General features: G+C 34.8%; 1 protein-coding gene across 1 annotated transcript in view; it reads left to right on the forward strand.

Annotated features, from left to right (window-relative positions):
- LOC119787491 (ryanodine receptor 3-like) overlaps positions 1-12208 on the forward strand; it is a 154527-nt gene that overhangs the window by 26028 nt on the left and 116291 nt on the right. Inside the window, exons 2-3 of the mRNA XM_038291382.1 lie at positions 2573-2692; positions 6507-6611. Of these exons, the coding sequence (XP_038147310.1) occupies positions 2573-2692; positions 6507-6611 (225 nt within the window). The remainder of the gene's footprint in view (positions 1-2572; positions 2693-6506; positions 6612-12208) is intronic.

Below are 12208 nucleotides of genomic sequence, written 5' to 3' on the forward strand. Positions count from 1 at the left end.
ATTCTAATACAATAGTTGCACAGAGTTTTGAAGGTAAATATATCTAGTCCTAAGTTCCATACATAACCTCACCTGAGGCCTACATGTGCACAATGCAGTACATAGTTCACATGGTTGTTATGAATCTGAGGCTAACCACAGTGATTTTTTAAAATGTGCTTCTGCAGGCATGGACTTCTTAGGCTCTCTATTGCTACTCTTTCCTATGTGTATATGTACTGCAAACACTTCATGTCATGCTGCAATGGTTCCCTGTAAAGGGGTGCTCCATTTCCTCTGCTGTTACTACCACTACTTTAGCTGCACACTGCTCTAAGCACAATTCCCTTGCATTAAAATAATGGTGCTGGCAATTGTGCAGAAGAACCCCCCCCCCCCCCCCCCCCCCCCCACCCCCCCCCCCCCCCCACTTACACACACACAAACACAAACCTGCACCCGCCCCCATGTCCCACAGCAGCCGATATCAGCAAATTTCTGCTTGCTTTGCTGTACTAAAGCGTAACTATATTCAATTCAGCATTTAAAAGGCCAGTGTTTAAAACATAAGTCTTTTAGAAAGAAGTGGCATCAGATGCTTGTTTTCAGATTTAAGAAAGCCAACTCAAAGTTTTAGTAAATTGTTATAAATGTATCATTTTATTGTTCCATATATTTGACTGACCGATAACAAATAATGTTGGAGAATCACACAGTGCAAGTGACAGTGCTTCTAAAACTCATGAAAGTCATTCATGAGTTATTCGACAGTTTTCAGTGTAATGATAACAAAACAGTCAACTTTTACTTAAATGAACAAATGAATGACATAAACTCAAATATAAAAATGCTGCTCTACGAGTGCTGACTTTATTACTATTGATGTCATTTTAAAAATTCTGCACTTGAATCATATGCTTTTTTTTAGCCATCAAGTAGGTTTTGGCACAATTCTTATAAATCAAATTTTAAATCTGAATCCAAATCTTTGAACTATTAAGACTTGATAATGATTTACTTTATGTTTAGATTTCAATAATTAAGCTGCTGTCAGCTACTAGAGGAAAAGCTAATTAACAGGCTTTGATATTTAGTAGGACATGGCCAATAAAAGCATGTATAAAACAGTTCTATATCCCTCAGGACGTCAATATAGCAAATTATACTTGTATGGTAAAAATAGTCTTTTATGAAGAACTAAGCTTCCTGATATAAGCATACTACTTTTTAAATAAAAGCTCTATTTTCACTCATAAAAAAATATTTAATGATTTTTGAAGATGTGATTTAAACCACTCTGAGCCAGTCTTTAAGGTTTTTTTTATTCTTCTGTTAATTTTACCAAACCTGCTCTAACTACAGATTGATTTGTGTAATGGAAAAGTAATTATAAGAGGCATAGAATAGATATATTCTGTAACTAATTGCTTGTGTTTTAGCTATAGTATTAACTAAGTAAACATAGTTGTAAGAAATCGAAAATCTTCTAATTTAAACAATAGGACAATTATGAGCATGACAAAATAAAAACAATTGAACTCTTTCTGCTATCTGTAAATGACTAATTCACGTTTTTCATCTTTTACTCTTTTTTTTTTTTGTAAATTAGGGGGCTAATAATACTGTTAATGTTCATTCACTGAATTGATTTTCCTCCTAGATAAACCCGTTATCACGGTCACTCCATCTGCCAGAACCTTTAATTTTGTTTGTGCTATATTGTCTCCCTAAAGGTGTTAGTTCAATGCTTCACTTGTTTCACCAGAAAGCTTTCTTGTTGGGACCTTGTTTCCAACCATGTTCTTCTAAGCTGAAGATTTTATTTAGGAAATGAAATCAGCTTTACAAATCAATTACATCTTGTAATACTTTTTTGTTCCTGTATGTGATTTAATAGGTTTTAATCTGCCAATAATTATGATAATTTGCTTAATATATGGAGTCTTGTTCTGGTGTGTAAAATATTTATGCTATCGAGTTCATCAAATTCATTAATTGGGTTCTGATTGATCATTTATTTCTAGGATTTGTTTATGTGGATCATTTCATATTGGCTCCCTTTTGGATTCTAACCTGAATTATCACGCTGCCTCTATACCATACAAGTAGAATGGTTTGGTGTAGAAATCCTGATAAAGGAAAAGGCTGTGCAAAAAACTAGGAGTTAATGTTTGCAACCTTTGACTTAATTTGAAGTAAATTAATTGCAACATTTTTCTTCATAAAAATATGAACAACTTAGTGTGGTTATTACATTCTGTGGAAACATGTTTTTGTAATTATCTAATTTGTTTTCTTTGCTCTGGAATAAATGCAATATAGTTTAGGTTCTAGTGAACCATTATTCGTTTAGAGTATTTTTAGAGGTCTCTTTTGGCTTCAGTCCCTTGCTGTTTTCTTTTTTTCCACTCTGTTGGGAAAAACCTCTTTACTCACACATGAACAGTGTATAAGAATCTCCCCTGATTAATGAGCTGGAATTGGCATGTATTTTGGTGAATGCGGTTTCTCTCAGAGCGTGACACTTGCATGCTCCCAAACAAACATATTGATTCCACAGAGGTACAGAATGAAACCTGTTTTGTCTTGACAGGATGATGAAGTGGTTCTCCAGTGCGTGGCCTGCATCCAGAAGGAGAATCGTAAGTTTTGCCTGGCTGCTGAAGGGCTGGGCAATCGCCTATGTTACCTGGAGCCCACATCGGAGGCAAAGGTAGGCAGACTCCAGTGTTTGTGCCATTTGAAAGTAAAAGAAAAAAAATAAATCTGTAGAACCCAGATGCATGGCTCTAAAGCGAGACAGCTCTGCTCAAGATCATGCACTTAATTTGATTAAATCTGTTTTCATTGCACTTACATAATAAACCCTATGGATATATACACATTCCCTTATAGACTCAAGAATTGCCACATATAACAGGCTGCAGAGATGTGGATCATATGAAAGGATCCATTCATTTAGATATGTGAATTTAATGCTTCCTCATAGAAAAAAAAAGAACAAAAAAACTTAAAACAAAACAACAGACAAACAGAAAGCAGCAGCTTGAATCAACCACAGTCTCACTGATGAGCTTCTCCTGAAAAGGTTCAGCAAAAGCATTACATCTCTGGGGCTGCTATAAGATGATAAAATACCCTGAAAATACACCACTGGATGTGTTTGCAGAATTGTTCCAAACCAGCACTGCCAGTAATTCCCTATTGTTTTATTGTGGTTGAAATTGCATTTGCACATCATAATTAGTCAAATCCAATTGTTTTGTCATGTTTTATTAGTACAGAATCCATATAATGGAGCACACCCACAGTCAAGGCTTCCTCATTTTAGTTAGAAATATTTCAATAGCGATCCTTGCTCTTGCCTTTTATATCATCACAACCCTACTACGGTACTTCTCATCTGCTGTTAATGCTGCACTGTATTGCTGTAGAGAACACATTCCCTCATTGTCAAATTGCAATTTAATTGTTTAACAGTATGAGATCAGAATAAAAAAAAAAGTTTGAGATTGTCACGATTTGTTTGGAGGTTTGTATGAGGACCTAAATTCTGAGGCTGACAGGCAGAGGTGAGTTCTTAAAAGTTTTAATGAAAGATCAGGCAGCAAAAGCAGAAATCCAAAAATCCAACTTAAAAATGTTAAACAAAAACAGGTATCCAAAAATCCGACATAAAAATCAAACACAAACCAGAACCATGGAGACATCAGGGGTAAAACCATCAAGGAGCCAGGGTGAGAAAATGTAAGACGAGGAACCAGCAAAGAGGGACTGCAGAGGGAGTGTATTTATGGCTGACTGAACAAAGGTAGGACTAATGAGCTGATAAGGAGCAGGTGTGACCAGAGCTGATGAGGAAGCCAAGGGAAAAGAAAACACAAGGGGGCAACCGAGGACAGACAAAGAAAAACCTAAGAAACTTAAATGAATCTACAACACACCAATAAAGCTAGAAAACAAGGAAAAACCTGGATGAACTTGAAACTGAAAACTTAGAGAAAAACCAACACAACCAAGATCATTACAAAGATAGCCGCATTAAAAACACAAGAGAGATGGAAAAGAAAGTAATGCTGAAAGCTAAATATTCTAATTTCAATATGCATTACAGCAAAGATCCATGAACTGGTATAGTGTGTTCTCTCCTTCAGGTCTTCCAAACTGCATGTGTGTCACTGAGGCAGTTTTACCATATTGGATGGTAATTAAATTTGACAAGCATGATGGATATTCTCTCTTTGAAGCACTTTGTCTTCATTACGTGCTGTTTTTTATGAAAGGCAGCACCCAATTTTTGGGTGCAATTACAGTGGTTTGAAAAAAATCAGCCCAAGAGGGCCCTTTAGATGTCTACGGATTGAATAGGATGACTGCTTCTCTTGGGTAAACTAGTCTGCTAATGGAGCACAGGACCTGGTTGATTTAAAGAGTGTACAAAATAAATAGCAGTATAAATCGGTCTGTGAACAGCTGCTTGAACATGATTTACAACCAGCAGCTCTTGCATGTCAGGGACTCAATATTATGATTTCTAGAGGAAGGTCCATTTACCATTACACCAGTAATACTATGTTCTGTACCCAGTTTGGCAATGAGTACCTACAAATGATTATTCCTCAATTATGATACATGCTCTACTAATCAATCAACTATTTCAGCATCCTTTCAAAACTCCTTCTAAAAGTCTTTGCTTGATCCAATTCTTTCTTTACCCATCATAGATAGACGTCAGGACAGGTCGCCAGTCCATCGCAGGGCAACACAGAGACACATCACTAGGCACACACACACCCACACACATACCTATTGGCAATTTAGAGATCACAATCAACTTGATAGTAATGTTTCCTGAACTGTTTGAGGAAGCCGGAGTAACCAGAGATGATCCACACATGCACAGGGAGAACATGCAAACTCCATGCAAAAAGACCCCAGGCTGGGTATTGAACCCAGAACGTTCTAGCTGCTAGGCAGCTGTGCTACAAACTGTACTACAGTACATTGCAATAATTACTTGTCTTTGAATCATGCACATTTTGTAATGTTCTAAAGACCGAACACTATGAAGCAGATTCAGGTTTGCCTGAGTTATTAGATTTATAGCTAAAAATAATTTGTCACTAAAGTGAAAATGCTTCTGGAAATGGAAACCTGTCTCTTGGTGCTTCTTTTTGGGAAACGGCTTGCTTTATCTCTGCAGGGTTTATATTTTGATGAAATTTACAGGTGGTGGAAAGTTCATTTGATCTGTTTAAATTAATTTGCAAGCATAAACAGAACAAGAATATGCAACTATCACTGCATCATAAGGAAGGAGACAAGTTTTCTAACCAAGAGATGAATCAGTTTTATTACCAAATGTACCTTTCATATAAAGAATCAAAATCATACAGATTAATCTATCATTTTACCAAATATTAAGGATATGTTGTGAATAAAAAAACTATAAATAAAACTATGACAAAAAAAAAAAAAAACTATAACTCTACAAGCAATCAAAAAAAAAAAAATCTGCTTCTTTATATTTCTACATTTAGAAAATGGAAATAATTCAGATAATCGTAACTAAAATAAATCAGGAAGGTTTTAGTCTCCTTTAATGTCACACTGAGAAATGAAGATTATGTGCCTTAAAACACTAAATTTAAACATCTGTATCAGTTTTGTTGACATCTCAACAAGTACTTGAACAAGTAACTTTAAACATGCACACCATGATGTTAGCATAAAATGAGGTTAGATTGACCTGCATGATCTACTTAAAAAGGAGTTCAGAACTGCAGGCAGAGTTTTCAGGTTGGCACCATTTATCTTGCAGCCAGTGTCCCCACAACAGCTTCCTCATTCTGTCATTAAATTAGATCTTCCATTTGGTGCATTTTACGGCTTTAAATTTTTCTTTTGATTGTGCCTTTTCTAAGAATTACTAGATACACGGAGTTACCAAAAGAGCAGTAAATGTTAGGGTCTTTAAAGTTCTTTTTAATGTCACCTACCAGTTTAGGATAAACTCTGCTTGAAACAAGTAAAGGGCAACAGTAGGCAGGGATTTTTTTTAAATAAGAAGCTAATCATATTATCCAAGTAAACCATGAAGTAATGTTATCTTTGTAGCTTAAACATACAAGAAAAAGGAAAAGCTAGTAAAGCAATCAAAACATGACTTTTTTAACAAGACACCACATGTTTCTGTACTTTTTTCTTCTTAGTGTTTTTCTGATTATAAGAATAATATAGTTTTCTGACACCTTGATATTTTTCTGTCTCATATTTAAAACATTTTGCAGTCATGAAAAAATGATTAGAATACCCTTGTTTTTTTTTTTTTTTTTTCATTCTACCCTTCAGGTAATATCCCTCCAGGACAAGAAATATGGTGGTCTATGACTAAATATTCATGAATAATGGTTTTTCATCATTGGGTTCTAGCAATCATTCAAGCTGTAACTATTGCCTAAAGAAAGACATTATTAATATCATAAAACCATTGCCATGTTTAACCCTTGTAATGGTTGTTGTTGCAGTATGTGCCTCCAGACCTGTGCATCTGTACCTTTGTGCTGCAGCAGTCTCTGTCGGTACGAGCTCTACAGGAAATGCTTGCTAAAAGTGGACAGAACAGTGAAGGGGTGAGTGCTGAGGTGCACACACTGACACCATTAGTCTAACCATTAACCATCCCTACAGTGAACACATCAGGAACATTTTCTCTTTTTTTCTGGTCTTAAAAGAGATATTCAGGTTGCTTAAGTCTATCACTGGAAAGCTTAAAGATACATATAGAATGTATTTTTGGCTGTGGCCTCTCAGTGAGCTGTTCAGATGAGCTGAAAAAGCAGTCATACATTTTCTTGCCTTCTTTTAATGTTGCACTAACTTCACAGGAAAAGTTTGGAAGTTAATTTTTTTTTTAAAGTTCAATGTTTCTCTAAACTTTGATAAAAAATTACGAAATACAAATATTTCAGTGTGTTCTTTAACTGTTTAATTTACTAAAAAGAAAAGTCAACTTTTTTTTTATTTAGACGGAAAATATGTTTATATTAGACCCAATAATTTTAAGAGTACCTGCTACAGAGTCCAGAAGGTAAGAAGCAGATGTGTCAAAACAAAAGTTTAATTGATAAGTACTTGTATTTACATCTAAGTTATTATGTCCTTGTTTTTTTTATTTTTATAAATTGCTTTGGAAATATTCTTGCTACTACTACTACTACTTACACATAATAATAATAATAATAATAATAATAATAATAATAATAATAATAATAATGATAATAATAATAATAATAATAATAATAATAATAATAATAATAATAATAATAATAATAATAATAATAATAATAATAATAATAATAATAATAATAATAATAACTATAATAAAAACAAAGAATTAAAAAAGGTGAATTGCTGCAGGAGTCGGTTTTAAAGAGGTTTTATTCTAGATAGCATTATATATATATATATAAAAAAATAATACTTTAAACATGTATTGTGATTAATTTATTCTGACAGAATTAGCGTATATTCTGCTCTTTAAAGAGTCACAGTGGGCTAGCTTTTACAAGCTTGTTCATTAGGCTGGTTATCTGGCCTACTAATATCAAAGTTTAGAGAAACATTAAAGCTTAAAAAAAGGTTTAAAATTGAAGTTCCAATCAATCAATCAATCAATTAATCAATCAATCAATCGATCGATCTACTTTATTTATAAAGTACATTTAAAAAGCCCAAGGGTAACCAAAGTACTTTACATAAGAACAAATAAAGAATAAATACATTACATAATAAAACTCATTCATATAAGTGATATGTGATCATCATTTAGTTTTATATATGCACAGCCCCTCTTTTTTGATAACTTGAGTTATTTCAAAACAGACAAAAAAAGTGGGAATTTTCCTACTTACTATGTGACCAGCAGTGCTGAGCAAAATATTGGGGTAAGATTATATTTTTATTATTTTTATCATGTTGTAATATTTTAAAAGAGGTGATTAAGTTAATCTTCATGATTTAGGTTTAACACATTTTTCACATTTAAATTCAGAAAATATTATGAAGGGGATTGCAATGGGAGTTAGAAAAAGCTCCCGGACTTACTTCTTCCACCTTAGTGATGTAAAAATTTTATAAATAAGAAATATAAATAGTATTAATGATACATACTGATATAATAACAAAAAAAACCCCAAGAGTTCATATAATAGCAGGGCTAATTAACAAATTTTGCCATACGATTTATCTAATATAGGCTTAGCGTCCAAGCCCAGTTACTGCCATTGCCTATCTTTATCTTGATGCTTAAGCTGATGTGAAAGTATGCTGTTCTATATTTCACACATATGCCTTGTGAAAATGCAAGGAGCAAAATATAATAAACAGTCGCATAATAGCTCCTGTAAAGAAAAATAGTTCATAGACAAACAGTTAAACTTGGTGTTTTCACTTTATTCTATTTAAGATATTGGATATTTATCATATACAGTGAAAGTAGCAGAGTATCTCCCTTATAGCCTATGTTATGGATGTCCTACTCTACAATTACAGATAGTCAAGTTCAAGATCCTAAGCTTGTCATGTCACTGGGAGGAAATTAAAAAGCCAAATTGGCTTTTTTTATTGGTCTGGGCACTTTGATTGTGGAGAGTTCAGGCTACTATGAATAATGATGAGGATGAAGGGGATGCCAGCATTGTCTGCAGCACCTGAATGCTCCTCCTTTTGACCAATTGATCATCTAACACAAGGGGTCTTGATCTCAATTTCATTCTGTAATTTTGTAGCAGAGCTGGAGACGAAATCTACATTTCATCACTATCATTTTGATGCAATAAGAGGTTGTTCATTAAATGACTCTGAGCCACTGACAATGCATTAGTTGGCTTCTTTTTTAAGTTTAGCGCTGCAGTGACAGATGTGTAATTCTTCGCTGTTTATCCTCTGTTTTCTGTGTATAATCTTCATCCTGTGCATGATAGGCACGCGGCCTGGATCGATGGGTATGTTCACCAATCATACCATTATCCTCTCATCCCTTTTGCATGCATGTCACATCAGATTGATGACAACACACAATTTACTTATCTGTTCCTTCCCTTATTGATTCCTTGTGGTTTCTGCACCACATTTCAACGCTAAATACTAACAAATATTTTGAAAGCGTAGTTTATCACACGTATGAACTTCTTCTCCATGCAGATTGATGCTCTCTTATGGATTTTAGTGTATACTCTGTGATATATGGCTTTATATGGTTTTGTATTGACTTCTCAGGATGATAAAATCTTCCAACCAATGCTGCTCCAATACTGGATTAGCATTAGTTTAACACCTAATGATGCACATCCCACTACATGGGATAAACTATCCCTTTTCAGGCTATATTCTTCTAATCAAAGGGGCTCTTTGAACTGTAATAAAATGCAATTAGAACAGCTGGCCCAATCATTTCTATAATGAAACAGAAAATGATCACAAGTGATGTGGTCAAAAAGGGCTCACGGCATTATCCTATTTCACTTTTTCCTGTTCTCACTTTAATGCTTCATGGCTGATGATGTTAAGGATCTTTTTAAATCCACACTGCTTAATGAACACATTCAGAGACAAAGGAAGACATCAGAAATAGAGATCTTTTCCCACAGGGGACTGTTGTTCTCCTGGTTTCATTAAAGAGTTCCTCTGTTTAAAGAAAGGACTAAAATCTTTGTAAAGCAATAAAAAAAACTTGGAAAATAAGTGGATACTTATGGAAATGAGGATTTAAATGTTTTATTCAGTTATTTAAACCAATAATCAACAATGTCTCCAAGTTCTGTAAAATGCTAGCATATTGATAATCATGTATAATATTTGTAATAATAACTTAACTTTATTGATCTCACATTGGAAAAACTTACCATTGCATTTAACCCATCCCCTTGGGGAGCAGTGGGCTGCCATCGTGGTGAGCCCAGGGAGCAATCAGGGTTAAGGGTCTTGCCCAGAGAGCCACAGTGGCAGTCTGTGGGAGTGGGTTTCAAACTCACAATCTTAGGATTCCGAGCTTTATGCCCTAACCAATAGGCCGCCATTCCCCACAAAATAAACAATCTCAAATACAAATTTACTATAAAAACAACCTAATTTACATTTTGCTAATTTTTACTAAGCAAAACATTTATCTATGCTAGTTAGTTGTGAGGACCCAAATGCAAAAACTCAGAGGCTGAAAATGTGAAGATATATACAATTTCGACATAAGGGACTCACATTGACCTAAGTTAGGGATGGATTATTAGAGGGTGGATGCCAGAACAATGTGATGACCCTGGTTAACTGCATAAATATCATAAAGGGAAGCTTTTACATGCAAAACAAAGGCTATAAGCCAATCACAAGGGAAAACACTTTGTTTGAAATCAACAAGAATCAACCATGTGAGCAGAATCGTAAATGGCATGAATATAAACTCAAATTTAACTTAACCAAATACATTTTACAGATTAGATCTGTACTGTTAAATCTATTAGAAATCAATCAGAGACACAGATAGAGCTGTTTTAGTTTTCACACCTTGTCTAACTATGTTTTTTAGCTAATTTAACTACATTCTAGTTTTTCACGGAGTTGCGGATATAGTTGTAGCTTCCTTCTGTCATCCATGTGACAAGCAGTGGGAGGCAACAGCTTGTAAAGAAGCAGCACCAAAGTAGTTTGTGTTTTTACAGCTGGAGAAACTGCAGCCATTACATTAAAGTACTTCCTATGGCATGTAAATACAAAGACTTTGCAAAGCAAACAGTTGGAACAGTACATTTTGCTGGCTGTGAAATTGGGACATTCCCATTGCTGACATAAAAAAATTCAAATACAATTCTATTTAAATCTAGGCATTCACCTCCAACAGCTTCTTTTATCTCTTTTTTTATTTTCCTGTAGCTGACAACAGCTACACCGATATGCAACCGATATGTAAAAAAACAAGAAAACAAGTAAGAATCCTACCTGCCAAGCATTTGACCTCCGTATTTATACTCAGTGTTATGGAGGGGAGTAATTTGTAAATATTTTACATATAATTCTACTTTGAAAATACCCCGCTAGCACATTTGAAGATGAGAATATAGCACTATAAAAACTATTTACTTTTTTGGTTGAACTGAACTTTCTTTGGAAAAGTTAATACTTCCTGTAGCTTGAAATGGCCAGTTTTCAGTATGTGAACTTAACTGTTTTTTTCTTTGCATTTATCTATACATTCATCAGCATTTTTAACTACAACCTACCTCTACCTCCACACACCTTCTTTAACATTGCAGATGTTACCATACGAAGTATCAATACAGAGGAAACGGAGGTTGAATATGTCTCAGCTGAGGCTCTGAAATCAATACTCTATTGAACAGACGGGCTTATCATTAGGCAGTGACTGGAGCGAATTAGTAGTTCAGGCTAATTTAGCCAAAAGGTAAGGAGACACATAAGAAACCTGAGAAATCCCCATAAACAATAATCTGGTGGACATGCCTTCCCCTATTTAATGCATTCTCAAACCTTAGCTGACTAATCTGAATGTGGGGCTGCTGGTTTTCAAATTCTTACATCACTCATTTATTGAGAAAATCTCCAGCAGTGTATCCATGCATTAACTGCTTGAGGGCTTACACCCCAGGAGGTTGCATCTTTCTAAATGTCATACTGCTAAATTCAAGTAATGCTGTCACATGTGCTCAAACACCCTTTTGCTTGGTTCATTGAGCCAAGAGTTAGAAATCTCTCTGATTTTTGATTTTTTTAGGATTATTTTTCTGGCTTTCAGCACTTCAGCAGCATCAAGACCTAGATTTATTAGTTAGGGCGATTGCAGTTCGATGTGCCTCGCCGCATTAAGCTCAGTGCCTCAGCCAGCAAATGGGAGCAAGCAGCAGAACAAAGGTAGCCTGGAAACCAGTGCTGCAGTCTGTGTTGTAGCACCACTGCATCGTCACAAACAGGCTATTTTCCCAGTAGCAAGTCAAGGCAGGCAGAAATTGGAAGAAGAAAGAGCGCGAGAAAAAAACAAAACATACTGAAGCTGAGGCAACCATGTTATAGTAACTGTGAAAGTGTGTCTTTATTTTTCACTTATTCATTTTAACATATTTTAGTGAAATGTTGCATTTATTATTAATACTCAAAAATTTTATTTGTGGCATGGCAATGACTATGTTTTCCAACCTGGCAAAACAAGTCAGCTTGTTTC

The sequence above is a fragment of the Cyprinodon tularosa genome, unplaced genomic scaffold, assembly GCF_016077235.1.
Source record: "Cyprinodon tularosa strain WSP-4 unplaced genomic scaffold, ASM1607723v1 ctg3, whole genome shotgun sequence".
Classification (NCBI taxonomy): domain Eukaryota; kingdom Metazoa; phylum Chordata; class Actinopteri; order Cyprinodontiformes; family Cyprinodontidae; genus Cyprinodon; species Cyprinodon tularosa.